Source organism: Apodemus sylvaticus, chromosome 7 (assembly GCF_947179515.1).
Source record: "Apodemus sylvaticus chromosome 7, mApoSyl1.1, whole genome shotgun sequence".
Taxonomy (NCBI): Eukaryota; Metazoa; Chordata; class Mammalia; order Rodentia; family Muridae; genus Apodemus; species Apodemus sylvaticus.
The window spans coordinates 74,658,075-74,674,849 of NC_067478.1; the positions used below are offsets into that span (position 1 = coordinate 74,658,075).

The window sequence follows — 16,775 nt, forward strand, 5'->3', positions numbered from 1 at the left end:
TCCCGGAGGTCTGGGTCGGGGGCTCTGAGGGAACTCCCGCACCTCTGCGCGCGCAACCGGCACAGAGGGTCGGTGCCGCGCGGCGCGGCGCGCGTAGTTGTCCTGGAGACGGTGGCGCGCGCGCGCGCACGCGCCGCGCCGCGAGCGCGGGTGCGAGTGTGAACGCGTTCTTTTCCATCCGCGTCGGGTCCCCGCGCCGGGCGCGCGCCGGCCTCTCCCTGGAGCGCGGCGTGACGGCCTCGCACGCGCCCCGCTTGCGCGCTCCCAGGAGCCGCCCCCGCCCCTCACGCGCCGCGGCCCTGCGCCCGCACTGTGCGCCGGTGCGGCAGGCCGTGGGAGCATCCGGGCATTTCCGCAGCCGAGCGGCGGTCGGGCTGCGGCGGCCGGAGCCTCTCATGGCCGGGCGGCGGCCGGCAGGCGACGGGCGAGCGGGGCGCTGAGTCCCGAGGACGCACAGGAAGCGGCTGCGGCCGGGCGCGGGACTCGTCCTCCTCTGGCGCAGAGCTCGGTCCAGCCGGAATCCCGAGATGCATCTGCATCAGGTCCTCACCGGGGCTGTCAACCCTGGAGACAACTGCTATTCGGTGGGCAGCGTCGGGGACGTCCCCTTCACGGTGAGCAGAGCTGGGGCCTCCCGTAGGGCCGCGAGCGACGGGCCCACCCACGCCCCCTCGGCTCTGGGCTTGGGCTTGGGCGGGGGGGAGGATGAGGAATCACCGCCCTCGTCCGCCCGGTGAGTGCGCGGGTGGCGGGGATGGAAGGTTCGGGGCAGCCCCGGGGTCTGCGGTGCCGGGAGGTGGTGGCAGAGGCCGAAGCCCGGGGCGGCTTCCACCTGCTCCTCGCTGGCTGGCAGCGAACCGTCTTGGTCTCAGGGTATGGAGGCGACGCTGCTCCCTGGCTTCCCCACCAGCTTGCGGCTTTAAACGCGCCCTCTGTGTCTCCCAAGGTAGAATCTTAGCACAAGGGAATAGAAAAATCCGCTCTCTCCCTGAAAGAGTTAGAATGGAAGTCACCTTTTCTTGAGTGGCCTAGCTTATCTAGCTCAAGGTTCCTTTTCGGTAATCCTTTCAGGTAATAACTTAATCTTTGCAAGATAGTTTTTTTTTTTTAAGCCTGAAGCAATGTTACATTTTATGACTTTTCCTTGGGTGTGTGATAAAGATGTATGTAAACATAACGTTTTGGAAACTAACACCTACCTACACGACATAGTTTCTCAACCAGATGGGTGGGATTCGTCAATCCTTTTTTGAGAATAGGCTGTTAAAATCAAGCTCTTCTAGAGATTATTTTGTAAGATTCATACGGATTAATAATGAGTTATTTAATATTAAATATATACATGGCCCTTCTTAGAAGGAATTGTATTAATGAGACCTCTATTAAGTACATATTGATAATCATTGCACTTAATAAAATTGGATATTGCTTAGTAATATGCTTTTTAGACAACTGAAACCATTTGATTTGATGTCTGCAGCAGCATGTTTTTAAAACTGCAGAAAACACGACAGCAAAACTGCAGAATCATTATGTAGCACTGCATTCTGGAGCACTTTATCTGTTTTTAATCTATTTTGTGGTTCATTAAAAAAAAAAAACCCAACAAGGTTGCTTCTTGGCCTTATTAACTTTAAAATGTAGTCAGTTCAGCTTTGTTCTAGTTTTGAAAGAATACTTTTAAAAAATAGGGTCGTTTGGCATATTATTCTATCACTATCAATGGTGCTGTGTTTGCTACACATGTGACTTAAAACATCAGAATAGGGCCCTGTGACATGGCTTGCTGGGGAAAGGTGCTTGCTGCCAAACCCAGAGACTTGACTTCAACCCCCCCATGACTCACATGGTGGAAGGAGACAACGAACTCGTGTCAGTTTGCCCTCTGACCTCCAGATGCTTATTGTATATTCATGTTTGCCCCTCCCCCGCAAGGAAATTGTTAAAAAAAAAAAGATACCAGCCCAATAATATTAACACACAGACTGGAGCTCTTAGTCTTTAAGTGTGAGGAGACTGTTTGGAGAATAGAGAAAAAAATACCTTGTGTGTTTTAGTGTGTAGAGGAGGAGGAAGTCCCCGGGATTACAAGGGTGGGTTTCCTTCAAGAAGTCAATCTGGATTTTTGATTATGGCTATTTCCCCTGGCAGGTTGATTGATGGTGGTTCACCAGGTCCATCTGAAAGTGAAGCGTTAGCTGGGTGTGGTGGCACACACACCTGTAGTACTTGGGTATGAGTCTGTGCTTAAAATAAAGCGACACCAAAAATAATGTTTCTCTTAACACCCTGCAGAGCTGGTTTACAGAGTTAAACTAGATTCTGCCTGGAAAGGCCCATCAATGTGAGAACCATCAGTGCTTTGCCCCTTTGCATGTGCGGGCGTGCCACAGGCCATCTGTGGCCGTGGTTCCCATTCGAATGTATTCTGTCACCAAGTCTGATTGTGTAATGTCTATCATTTCAATGTCTGTAGTCACCACCTCATTGGACCACCTTTGTGTTTGTGTGAAAGCTTCCGAATGGGATTCCGTCCTCTCATCCCAGCCGTTCAGTTCTTCTCAGAGCAGCTAGGTTTTTTTTTTTGTTGTTTTTTTTGTTTTTTTTGTTTTTTTAGTACTATTCCGTCATGCCCCTCCCCCGGGAATATATAGTTGCTCCTGGTAGCCACAGTAAGGAATCATTGTCAGATGTCCTGCTGTCTTTCACTTTGTTTGACTCTGCTCCTCACACTGGCCCCTCTGTGACATAGCGATTTTACCGAAGCCTGCATTTTAAAATATTTATTTTGTTTTAAGTTATGTGTATGCTAGTGTGTGGGTCTGTGTAGGTAAGTACAGGTGCCCTTAGAGGCTGGAGGGGTCAGACCCCCTGGAGTGAAGCTCTAAGGGGTTGTGAGCCTCCTGGCATGGGAACTGGTCAGACTTGCAGTCCTCTGCCCTTGGCCCCTGAGCTGCTCACACAGACTACATTCGTGTCATGTCCATTGGCAGAGTCTTGCTTATTGTTTTCTCAGCTCCAGCTTAAAATTCTTATTTGGTTTAGAATGCTGACTGTGACAATCTTATTTTGACCCTTTGGCAAGTGCAAATACAAATCTATTTGCACGTGTTTCATTTTAATATCTTAATTATGAATGCCATGCTCCAGTTACCTTGCTGTGAACTAGCAATGATCTTAGCACTATGAAAGCATATTTGCTTAAAGATACAATAATCATCTATTTTCAAGCATTCCAGAACCAACTAAGAAATGCCTCAAAAACTGTATATAGTAAAGATAAAGTTACAGAAAATAAAGTCTCTTTACATAGAGCATGTCAGTTGATTTTATAGTTTATGTTTGATAAAAACGCCTTCAGTTCTGGATCAGGTGACTAAAGGACTGCTAGGCATGACTGGAATGAGTCTTGTGACTATTCATTTGGTGGGCTTTGTTGGAAGTTTTCTTCTTAACAGCCTCTCTGTACTGTTTGTATGTGCTTGTGTGTGTGTGTGTGTGTCTGTGTGTGTGTGTGTTCATGTTTGTGAGTTTTCCTCTGGGTGCAGGTGGTCTAGAAGGAAAGTCTGCTTTGCGGCTAGCCAATGGTTCTTAGTTGATGTGTTTTGCCCGATGGTACCTTTTCAAAATAGAGTGGATAATTTACTTGGAATCTATAAACTGAAAAAATTGAAGTTGAAAATTGTTTCAAGTTTTTCAACGCTTGTGACATTGTAAAAATGGAAAAAGAGTACACTGTATTTCACTGCATGAATTGGGGGCTTGGTTGGCTGGCTGTGAGTGGCTACTTGGTTGGTGATGTCATGATGTCCCAGCTTATGCCATATGGACATGGTGAAGTTTGTGGTGTGTGTGCCTGGTGACATGTCATTTCATAGGTGATGTGTGAGCTGGGATGGTTTCCATTTGTGTCCTGCCTATCAGGTGACAGTAGCTTTTTATTCTTTCACCATTCAGCTGTGACTTTGTAAGTCTATTTTAAAATGACATTTTTGTATGTCATTCTTTAAAGCATCACCTCTTTTTCAATCTGCTTGTGTTTGTGTGCAAATGTGTGTGTGTGTGTGTGTGTGTGTGTGTATGTGTGTGTGCATGTGTAAAACATCTAAGTTTTAAAAATAGTTATTCTGAAGAAAGTTATATAGTTTTATCCTGGGTAGTCCAAAGATGCTCAACGGTGTCTGAGCTTTATTGTGTGTGTGTTGCCTTTAAATACTCTTCAGATGAGTGGGTGAGCTAAGGCTTTTAAATTAGACATAGGTTTCTCATTGTTTATTATTTTTTTCGAAAAAATAGTCTTTCTATTAAAATAATGGTAATACATGATTATTAATATAGTTTAAAATCCACCATCTGTCCTTAGAGAGAGTACTGTGTGTATTTTTAGATATATGAGGAGAGTTGATGTTATTTCAGCTTCACATGAGTTTAACACTTTGATCCAAGTTTACAAAATTAGTCATTTCCTTTCTTATGGAATTTATAATATATTGGTAGATTAATTACGAAGACCACGAGTACAGATAGGCAGATACATGAGACTGTAGTTTGGGAAGATCAGTGCTAAAGCTCTCCAAAAGCAAGAGCAGCAAAGGCCAAGGATGGAGTAAGATGAGTGCTGAGGAGTCAGCATGGTCTCTTTATGTAGGGATTCTTTCCTTGTCGGCCACAGGGCTTCATTAAGTAGCAGGTACCCTCTGAATGTTGAAAAATACCATTTACAACATTATTCATAGCCTTTTGTTGTTGTTTTTTTGAGATAGGGTCTTGCTGGCTAGCTTAGACTGAATTTGAATTTTATCCTCTTACCTCTGCCTTTGTAGTACTGTGATTACAGACATGTCCCACCATGTTTGGCCTGCAATTAAAAATAATTTTAATGAATATACCACTAAAAGGTTGGTCTGAATAAAAAGCAGTTCCATTAAGAATTAGAAGGTAGGGGTTACAGAGATTGCTTACCAATTAGGAGCAGACTGTTCTTTCAGAAGACCCAGGTTCAATTCTATCCCTAACATGGTAGTCCTCCCCGCCCCTGCCCCGTGTGTGTGTGTGTGTGTGTGTGTGTGTGTGTATGAACATATATATATGTGTGTGTATATATATATGTATATATACACATATGTGTGTATACAGATATAGGGGTGTGTGTATACATATATGTGTGTATGTGTCTGTACACATACACACACACACACACACACACACACAAAACTGTCTATAACTATAGTCCCAGGGGGCCTGATATCTTCCATTCTATGCCAGCATCATGCATGCTTATGGTTCACAGACATGTATATGTACAGCCAAAACATACATATAAAATACATACATATAAATAATACATATAAAAATAAATTAAAATACAAAAAAATTGGAAGGTAATGTTATTTCTACTGTAGAGTAACATTTTAGTATTAGAATTATGACAACTTAATAGTTCAATATTTAGAGAAGTAAGAGCTTTATTTCAAGAAATAATAATCAACAATAACAGAATAATAATCAACCTGATTATACGTTTAGTACTTGTTTGTTGAATACATACGTGGCTAGACTCTGTGGAGATTAAAAAAAACACAAAGGACATAGCCCTGACTCGAGGGAGACAAGCAGAGAAATGTAGAACTTAGAAATCTAGAAGCATTAAATATGCTAACAATGGTTGACCAGGCATTTCTTGTGAGGACTCAGGAGAAATGAGAGGTTACTTTTGAATGGGGTATCAGAGAGATGGATAGAAAACTGCTCCTGGCTAGAGGGTTATTAGTAGGCATGGTACTTCATGTATCTGTAGACTACCTATGCTTAGAGTGAGGGGGAAGATTTGGGAAGGGTTTCTTTTCCAAGAGAAACTGGCCCACTTGGTTTTGGAATGCAACTTTGTTTGAGTTGATAGGTAGTATTTCAAATATTTAGTGTCACTTGGTATGTAAGTATGAACTTCAGTCCCTTCTAAGGCCTTGTGTAGATTGTGGGTATTTTTTTATTCTTTAATAATAAAGAATAATAATAAAGAATTTATTCTTTATTATTGAAAGTTCTTAATGAGGTATTCTCTATGTATTTAATGAATTATTTTAGAAATTTTTTGGGGCCAGAGGCAAGATGGGCCAGCACTATAAATTGATTGTGGTGAAATTCTGGGTCTAGTTGACGGTTGCCCAATCTCATGGGACCCCATAGTGTGGTGCTCTACAATTTCAGGCTTCATAAAAAGCCCATGAAGAGAATTTATGAAACAGTAGGTCTCCAGCTGCCAAGGAGCTCCCCCCCTCTTCCCTTTAAAAAATACTACGTTAATTTATGAAGTGTGTGTGTGTGTGTGTGTGTACGTATGTGGACATGCATGTGCCATGGCATGCATGTGGAGGCCAGAGTTGGCTATCTGTTTCTACCATGTGGCCATCAGACTTGGTGGCAAGTGTCTTTACCTGCTGAACCATTTCACCGCACTTCTTTCTGGGTTGCTCAGGCTGTTCTTCAACTGGCAATTTCCTATTTCAGCCTCCCAGATGCTGGGATTACAGCTGTGTCCCACAAGCCATTCTTGGGAAAATTTAGAACAGTGGTTCTCAACTTGTGGGTCAAAAGCTCTTTAGAGGTTAACCCTCACACAGGGTTCACATATCAGACATTTTGCATGTCAGATATTCATACTACAACTTATGACAGTACCAACATTACAGTTATGAAATAGCAATGAAAGTAATTTTATTGTGGGGGGTCACTACAACATGAGGAACTGTATTAAAGGACCTCAGTTTAGGAAGGTCGAGAACCACTGATTTATAACAAATCAGAATCTTGGTATTTGATCATCAGTAGGAGCACAGAATGATGGTTGTAAACGAGTCATGCTTGGCCAATTAAATTTCTTCAGATGATAGAAAGCAAAGCATTATTTGCCCATTTTTAATATGTATGAATGTTTGCTTGCGTGTATGTTGATGCATCAAGTACCTAAGAAGCTTAGACAAGGGTGTTGGATCCCTTGAATCTGATGAGCTAGAGATGATTCAATTCATCTTCCACTCATTCATGGTGGATACTGGGAATTGAATCTACGTCTTTTTTTGTTTTTGTTTTTGTTTTTTTGTTTTTTTGGTTTTTTTTTTTTTTTTTTTTGACACAGGGTTTCTCTGTATAGCTTTGGCTGTCCTGGAGCCCACTCTGTAGACCAGGCTGGCCTCAAACTCAGAAATCCTCCTGCCTCTGCCTCCCAGAGTGCTGGGATTACAGGCGTGTGCCACCACCGCCCGGCGAATCTAGGTCTTCTGGAAGAGTAATCAGTGCTTTTAATGGGAGAGCCATCCCTATGGCTCCATGACTAGGTTTTTTTTTTTTTTTTTTTTTTTAAGAAAGTTTCTTAGGTTTTAGTATAAATTTTATGGTTTCCAATTTTAGAGTTTTTATCTGAAACTCTTTAATTTATACTGCCAATTTATAAGCCTGCTACTAAGAAACAGATACAACTTCTACAGGTTGTATGACTTTTTTTTTTTTTCTTCTTTTAGAGATAGCTCATTGTAGTCCTAGGAGTTAATGTATGCATACATGTCAGACCGTGTATACATACATTACAGTTTCTTCAGCTTTTGCTCCCTCTGTCTGAGGGTTTAGGATTCTCAATGCCCCTAATCCCACACACCTGACACTTAATCTTTCCTGATAGAGAAGTCAGTGCTATAAAGGGCTTTCTGAATAGGTCCTGACTCTCAGTGAATATGGTAATTTGGTGAGGTGACTTAAAGGACCAATGATAGTATCTTAGATGGGGTAGAGGGGGGGCAGGAGCAGGAGGAGAAGCAGCAGCAGCAGCAGCAGCAGCAACTCCTCCTCCTCTTTCTCCTCCTTTCTTTTTCTTCTCCAAATAGATGCATTTTCTTCCCATCTTCTAAATTTTTATTCTTCCCAGATATAATAGTAAATTATACTAAATCATAGTGATGTTTTTCTTCTGTGACTTTAGGAAATCTGAGGTATTTGGCAAGTGGGTGGCACTTGTACAGGCACAGGCACTGACTGCCCTACTCCCAACGAGATGGAAACAACAAACCCAAACCATGGAACCAGCACACAAGAGTTTGATTTGCTCAGTTTACAAACATAGGTAACTTACACAGTAGCCGTAATCCAAGAACGAAATAATTGCTGGTTCTGATTATACTGAGCTGCACAGCTACTTGGGAGACTAAGGCAGGAAGACCATAACTTTAGGACAACCCAGGCTGCAGAGTTCATTCAAGGCTAGCTTGGGGTACTTAGTGAGCCTCTGTCTGAGAGTAAAAGGTAAAGAGGGCAGACAGCTGGGCTCACTCTCAAGGCTGATGAAGTGCATCACCATGCATAGCTTTTCCAAATGATATGCACATACATGTAAAATGTGTACCTAAGGACATGTTTTAATTAGCTAAAACCCTTTGCTTCATAGAACTCCATTTTTATTTGCAAGACCACTTGACAAACCAAAGCTATTTAGATATTTAAAAAAATCAAGCTACAATTAGAAATTTGGAAAACTGGACTTGTATAATGAACAACATAGCTTCCTAGCATAAAGACTTTTCTTTTGAGATCAATGATGCTATAAAAGTATACAACATTTTTGGCTAGCTTGGAACTTGCAGTGATCTTCCCACCTTGTTTTCTTAGTGATGGAATTACAGATATATGCCTCCATGCCTGGCTATAAAGTATAATATTTTGATATTGTGTAGTAAAATACGTCAGTATTTAGAAGCTCTTCACAAGCTGACATATCAACATAAAATTAGGTGAGCAACATCTATTCAAAGTTTTAAAAGGATACATGGACTCCAGTGTTATCGTGGCCAGCCTCTGGGAATCTGTGTACTGGAATATTCTTACTATTGGTAAATTTAGTCTGAATGCTCAGGGTCTTGAATCTTACTCAATACTCTGTATAGATTGTTTGTTAGAACAATATGAATTATAATTTATAAACTTGTGTTTCCCTTCTGGGATGCTAAGATTTTTGTGGCTGTTTGTGCATGGGCAAAACGCTGGTGTAACAGTCCTAGGCTTTTAGTCATAAGTGCATGTTGTTTGGCAAAAACACCTCACATATGTTGTGGAGGAAGAAGTGTGCTACATGTACTCTGAGGAGGGAGAACCTTGGAAGTCCACATTTTCCAGGTTCTACCTTTGTGCTTTCTACCTTTGATGTGGCATTTCTTTATTTTAATAAACTGTAACCATGACAGTTTCTGATTATCAGTCCATCTTTATCCATGTAGGTGGTCATTTCCACAATGATATGAAACATTCCTGATGACTTTAGAATATGGTGTATATGCCTATAATTCTAACATTTGGACAAACAAGTTGACTGATACTTTCTTATCTACATCTCACTTTTACGATTCTACCATTTGCTCTCTTGCCCTTGCCCTTGTCCCCGTTCCCTTCTTTCCCCTCTTTCCACGTGGTCATGGACAGCTTTCACCTCTATCTTTTCTTTCTCTCTTTACTTCTCTTTCTCATTTTCCCTTCCTACTTTTCTATAATAAAGCTCTGTAACTATGAAAAAAAAACCAAACAAAAAACCAAAAAAGATACTACCATTTATCAGTTGGGCATGATAGCACATGCAGTCCTAGCACTGGGGAGGCAGCGGTCAGTCTTGTCTACATAGGGAGCAGTCAGCCAGAGGTACCCATTCTTGGGTAGTGAGTTGGCTCCGGTCAAGGAACTTGCTGCCAAGCCCAGTCACCTCCTTTTCTTTTCCTGGACCCCCGTGGTGAAGAGAGAACTGACTCCCACAAGTTGCTCTTTGATCTTTATCCAGGCAGGGGCAGACACAAACTACAAACTAATAAGGACACAAAATATAAAGGTACAAAAACCATTAGGAAAGGCTATTAAAATATTTACCCATTTCCATATAGAATCTGTGATGTCAGTTAAATCATCACAAATAGAATGTGAGAACAGACACCGGATCTCAGCTGTTTTCTTCATTTCTGTAGTTCTTAGGAATGTGTGGGATTATTTGGGGAGTGCCTCAGATCACTGTTAAGGAAAGGGTTACTAGGTAGATGGATAGAATACAAATGGAGAGGAAGAATGTATAATTTCTTTTGCTAGACTTTGGTATTCCAGCTAAGATCTTTGAGACTTCGACTCAGAAACTGTGGAGACCAATGCTTACTCACAGCAGGCCCTCTGCAATGATCCTGATGGAAGAGGTGGGCATGCTGTTGACTAGAACCCCACTGCTCCAGGGATGCCCACCTAGTTTTGTTTTGTGCTTTTGAGACAGTCTCACTGTGTAGCCCTGGCTGGTCTTTTCTTACTCTGTTGTTGAGGCCTGTGGCCTGTGTGGTACTCAATGGTGATTCTACTGTCTTAGCATCTCTACATCTCTAGTTCTCTAGTGCTGGGATTTCAGGTGTGTGCACCATGCCACCAACATCTTTTGTTTTTATTTTTTATTTATTTATTTATTTATTTTTTGAGGCAGGCTTTTCTTTGGTACCCTGACTGGCCTGAAACTCAGTATATAACCAGGTTGGCCTTGAATCTGTTCTCAGGTAGTTCTCCTATTTCTGTTTGAGTGCTAGGATTTCAGGCATGCACCAAAAAGCCCTAATCTCTTTAGCTACATAGTTCAGTTTAAGGGCTCATGGAGATTGTGTTAGGAACTGTATCATCACTCTGCTTTCTGTCTTTCCAGGCTGCTCTCCACTGTTCCATGCATCCCCAGCCATAGTTCCATGCTATCCTTACAGCTCTGTTCTGAATATCTTCAGTTTTTCTTTCAGCTTTACTTTTCTTTGCTCAGGACAAGAGACACATGTAAGTAAAAGCAAAATTAAGGCAGGTATTGTACATACCTATAATCCAAGCTGAGGCAGGAGGATCAGGGGCAGCTTGGTTTGTCTAGTGAAACTGTCTCAAGAATAAACAGGGAATTACAGATGGAGAGCTTGCAGTTGAGAACACTGGCTGCTCTTTCAGAGGACAGAAGATTCTTGTCTTAAAAAAAGAAAAAAGAAAAACTGAACTTAAAAAGATAAATAATTTAAAAAAAAAAACCAACCCTCACAGTCCAAGCTAAGAACACACCTATATTTCTGACAAAGAAAACACGTTTACTAATGCACTAGTGCTAGTAACAGCTGAAGGAAACACGAGACCTTGAAAAGCAAATATGTAATAATTAATTAACTTGTTCTAATTAAGCACCACAAACCCAGCTGTCTTTAGCTTGTTTGCACTCTCTCTAAAAGGTAAATTCTTAGCATGTACCTGGTGCTTACAGCCATCTGAAATTCTAGTTCTAGGGCTTCTGATGACCTCTTCTGACCTCCTCAGGTACCAGGCACTTGTGATACAGACAGACATACATGAAGGCAGAACACATAAAATAAAAACAAAACAAGACAAAGAAAATGAGAAAAAAGCTTTTTGGTCACTTTTTTCTAATAATAGTTTTATATCTGAAAAAATTGTTCATTCCATTTTTTTTTTGAAATAGCCATTGTATTCTTTTGAGTTTTTCTTCTTTTAACTAAATGTTTTTGTCACTCATTTTAAAACTGATAATTACTAGTGCATAGTCAATTGATATTTCCATCCATGCAGAGGGCATGCTTTTATCACACCATCTTTCCTGATTTCCTTCTCCTCTGCTCTCTGGCCTCTCTCTAGCCCTTCTGCCCTGAGGTTCTTTGTTATTCTGCAGGACAAATATTTTATATTCTAAGCCCAAGAGAACAAAAATTTGAGGCCAAAAGATAACACCTAATTTTTTATACTTGCTGACCAGTCCCTGTGACTGTTATTTTGCTTATTTTACTGTGATTTTACTTTAGCATTTTTTCATAATAGTACTTTGAATAGCTTATTCTTAGAGCTGACATGCAAACTAGTTATTTACATTTTGCTTTCTACTGTCCTACCTTTTAGAGAGAGTGCAAACAAGCTAAAGACAGCTGGGTTTGTAGTGCTTAATTAGAACAAGTTAATTAATTATTACATATTTGCTTTTCAAGGTCTCATGTTTCCTTCAGCTGTTACTAGCACTAGTGCATTAGTAAACGTGTTTTCTTTGTCAGAAATATAGGTGTGTTCTTAGCTTGGACTGTGAGGGTTGGTTTTCTTTTTTTGTTTGTTTAATTATTTATCTTTTTAAGTTCAGTTTTTCTTTTCTTTTCTTTTTTTTTTTTTTTAAGACAAGACCCTTTGTGGTTCTAGCTGGCCTGAAACTCAGTGTATAGGCCAGGCTAGCAGTTTTTCCATCTTGGTCTCTCACTGATGAGATTATAGATTTGGCTCACCTGCTTAACTCAGTATTTAGAAATTTGTTATAGCTCCATGTATTTTGTTATTAATATAAAATTGGCTAGTTTTTGACCTGTTAAAAATGGTAAAACTAAATTTTTTTTTAAAAATTATGAAAGATAGCATTTCTTTTGCGAGGGAAAGTCCTGAGGTGGATCCAGTTGATGAGAAGCACGTGCGCTGTCCATCCCTGAGCCGCGCCTCAGACCTAAGAAAGGCTGGCTTATTACTGCTTAGCCAAAATATATTTTCTTTAAAATGTCCTAGCTAACCTATCTTTCTCTGGCAGTAGGTTTTTGTCTTTACAGATCTCAAGTTTTCTGTCTTGCTATTTTCAAGTGTTTTGTTACTTTTGCATTGTTTGGGTGCCACACATGGCTACCGTGACATAATTTGCCACACCTCTTTCCTCATTTTTGACTTAGGATAAATTTTTTTTTTGCCCACTTAGCATTCTTGAGTCAACATTTAGCCATTGGAGTGATTTACATTAGAAGTAAAGTGTGTTTTAGGAATGTGGAGAGAACTTTTAGGATTTTGGAGACAGGGTCTCACTATATAGCTCTGGCTGGCCTAGAATTTTATTAGTGTGTAGACAAGACTTTTTTTTTTTTCTTTTGATTTTTTGGATTTAGTTTTTTGGAGACAGGGTTTCTCTGTATAGCCCTGGCTGTCTTGGAACTCACTCTGTAGACCAGGCTGGCCTCAAACTCAGAAATCCGCCTGCCTCTGTTTCCCAGAGTGCTGGGATTACAGGCGTGCACCACCACTGCCCAGCTGACAAGACTGTTTTGAACTCATAGAGATTAGCCTGCTTCTGCTTCCTGAGTGTTGGGGGTTAAAGCCATGTGCCACCTCACCTGGTTGCTTTTTACTATTTTTAATTGTGTGTGTGTGTGTGTGTGTGTGTGTGAAAAAGAGGGAGAGGGAGAGGGTAGGTGGAGGAATGTGTGTGTATGCATATGTGAGTGCTTGTGGAGTACAGGCACTTACTTGAAAGCCAGAGATAATGGGTCCCCTAGAGCTGAGAGTAGTTGTGAGCCCCTATGGATGCTGGGAGCTGAATTTGGGGCTTTTGTAGTTATTATGGCTAGAAAAACAAATGGCTTTTAACTGCTGAGCCTTTTTAAGCCCCTAGATACTTTTCTTCAGTCTCCTTAATACAGAATAATACAGACCACATGACAGTCATTTAGATTCTTACTAATATTTGCAGTAGCAAAAGATAGGAAACATAGATGAATCATGGCAAAACTGTAAAATCGCGAAATATGCACTTAGTAAGAAGAAGGTTGACCAAGGGTGATACTCATAGACATAGTGATGTGGAAGGGGAGATTTCAGGAGGCCTTAACCCCACGCACAGAGCTACAGTCAGTTATGGAGTGCTGAGACGAAAGACAGTCTCCCCAGGAGGAGACAGTGATTGGTTATGTAGAACCAAGTGGTCAGCCCTGGAAACATACACAGGTAACATTATGTGGACAGAATGGGCTGTATTTATATATTTACAACTATATATAAACATTTATATACTTGGAAATATATATGCACATATATATATACATACATGTATACATGCACACACACATATATAAAACAATAATTAAGGAAAATTGCTCATGAATTTGAATGAGAGCAAGGAAGGGCACATAGGGGGAATAAGGGAAGGTAAGGGAAAGTGATGTAATTATAATCTAAAAAATTATAAAAGTGAGGTATTTCTTTCAGAGATAGAATGGAAAGTTCTTCAAGATGTGTTAGGTAAATGAAAACAAGTTTCAGAATTGTGTCCAGTAGAATCCTATTTATGTTGAAGATTGATTTGAGTTACCCTCATATACAGAACATTTCATGCAGGGCCTGTTGATAACTAAGTGATTGCTCCTTAGTTATGTGGGGAGCTGATCAATGTAACGAGCTGTCATACTGTCCTAATTTAAATTTGTGTGTTATTTTCTCTGAGTGATGGGATTTAGAAGACGTGTGTCACAAACACTCAGCTAATTTTTAAGTCTGAGAATATTCTAAGGAGTTAGGATTTTTATTAGATGACTGAAATGAAGAATGGGGTAGGGTGTCTTTTTTTTTTTGAGATTATAATATAATGACATCATGTCTCTTCCCCTTTCCTCCCTCCAACCCTCCCATATGCCCTTGCTCTTGTTCTAATTCATGGCCTTTTGTTATTGTTATTGCTATTACATGCATATAGGTGTTCCGCCTCGCAGCTGGGGTGTGCGAATGCCACTTGGGCAGATGGAATGCAGAGGTGCTAGGCTCCATTCCATCCTCTCAGCCAAGGTGGTGCTGGGCCCACACCCACTTGGGGGTTGGGGGGACACAGCCTAAGATGGGGGCTCCAGCCCGGGTGAGAAAGGACTAGGCTGGGGCTGGAGTTGGGCTTCTCTAACTCCTGGGCACCCAGTTGCTGCTGGGAACTGCAAGGAGTCTGGAATGTAGGGGGTCTGTGACCTGCAACTCCTGAGGCAGGAGTCGGGGTGGGGAGCTTGGGGGAGAGGAACTCCAGCTTAGGTATGACAGAGGCTTTCCCCAACTGTGGTTCTTGATGAGAGAGACAGTCCTTGCTTGTTCAAACTGTTTATTTTATTCGTACTGAAGAATAGATGCATACAATTTACTCAGGGTGGACCAGAGATTAATAAACATCTTTTGCAGAAAGGAATGTCTGGGAAGGGAAGCTTATTGGCTAAACCCTCAGGGCCCATCTAGATACCTCAATAGCATGGAGAGCTCTGTGCTATGTTATCACATGTGCTATGTTATCACATATTATCTCATGTGGGGTCATGTGCTCCAGGACAGGAACTGGGTCTGGGGTCAGGAATAGAAACATCGGTCTCAGATATGAGAATTACCAGGGTTTCTGAATCCATTCAGCCGTCCCAGTTTTTGTCTGGTATCATGGTTCCACTTGCCCCACACATATATGCATATGTGTATGCATATTCCTAAATATAACCTGCTCAGTCTGTATGTTAGTTGTATGTCTATGAGTCCAGGGCTGACCACTTGGTATTGGATAACCAATTGATGTGCTCTCCCCACAAAGAATGACAGGCAGCTAAGAAGTGCTGACTGGGAAGAATAGTATTTTCCTCTCAGCATTTCTTAGTTGCCTGCTGTTCTTTGTTAGGGTTAAGGACTCTCCGGCTTTCCTTTGTGCTCTTTGGCATGTCTGTAGGTGTTGTCTTTGTTCAGCTTGTGTTGTAGGTTGTCCTGTTGGTGAGGCTACACAAATGTAGCTTTTGACATGACTAGGAGAGATACAATCTCACAGCAAACTCCCTGATCCTCTGGCTCCTAAACCTTTTTGCCCCCTCTTCTGCAATGCTACCTGGGCCTTAGCTTTTGGAGTTGTTTTATAGATGTATCATACATTCAGGACTAGGATTCACAACCCTGCATTTTGGATTTAGTACATTTTTCTTTAATTGTCTTCAGTGGTTGCAAAGAACACTTTCCTTGTGGAGGGCTGATTATACATGGGTATCAGGACAAATGTTTATAGCATAGTTATGGAGTATGCTAGCTAGTAAAGTAATGGTTGAGGGTTCTCCAAGATCCATGACTTCACTAACCTCAATTTCCAGTATCAGGCATTTCCTTCTTGTTGGGCAGGTTTTAAGTCCAATTGGAGAGCTGTTGATTACTGTTAAGGTGAATGTGCTGCTACTGTACCTTAGGGCTATGATGCTATGCTGATCATTGTTTTGGGTTACAGATACTTATAGCTGAGTAGGACTGTTGGTTTCTTTCCTTCTTTGGAAGCTTGTATAGTGTCTGCTGGTACCCTGAAAGCTAGCCCTTAGGGAGGATACATTCAGATCGGCTCAGGGGTCTCTGGATCCTGTTTCTGAAGCTGTGTCTTTAGCAATAGGGATTTACTTACTACCTTTAGGGGAGAACCAAGGGTAATAACAATAGGCTATATATTTTAAATGTCTCTTGGATAGCCCTGACCAATAACTCAAAAGAGGCCTGGTATTTAGGCTTTTGCTAGATGGTCATTAGTTTTAGGAGGGAGTGTTGTCAGCCCAAATAAGAAAAGCTTATTTAAATTAGGTATGTGTGTTTACACATAAACTTTTGTTTATTATAGGTTTCTCTTTGTGTAGATAGTTACTAGTGTGACCCCATGACTTCTCAGCCATCCTTATTGTTCTTTTTACCCTTCTTGCTTCTTCTGTATTCACCTTTTACCTTCGTGCCTCTGTTCTTTTCTTTTCTTTCTTTGTTTTGATATAGATTCACTCTATGTTGTCCAGGCTGGTGGGTTTAAGTTGGTTTCTTTCTCAATGCTGATTAGCTGGGACTATAGGAGATTAGTTGGGACTGTGGAAGTGTGGCTGTGCTTGTGACTCTTGGGAAGATGCTGTCAGTCTGTGCTTTGTCTTTTTGGCTGCTAGACATATTTGTAGGTCAACATCACTTCCCAGACTGTT

The 16,775-nt window shown here is 41.3% G+C and overlaps 1 protein-coding gene across 1 annotated transcript in view; it reads left to right on the forward strand.

Annotated features, from left to right (window-relative positions):
- The first annotated feature begins 326 nt into the window (after positions 1-326).
- Dmxl2 (Dmx like 2) overlaps positions 327-16,775 on the forward strand; it is a 137,920-nt gene continuing 121,471 nt past the window's right edge. The window contains exon 1 of the mRNA XM_052188322.1: positions 327-614. Coding sequence (XP_052044282.1) covers positions 528-614 — 87 coding nt within the window. The 5' untranslated portion in view covers positions 327-527. The remainder of the gene's footprint in view (positions 615-16,775) is intronic.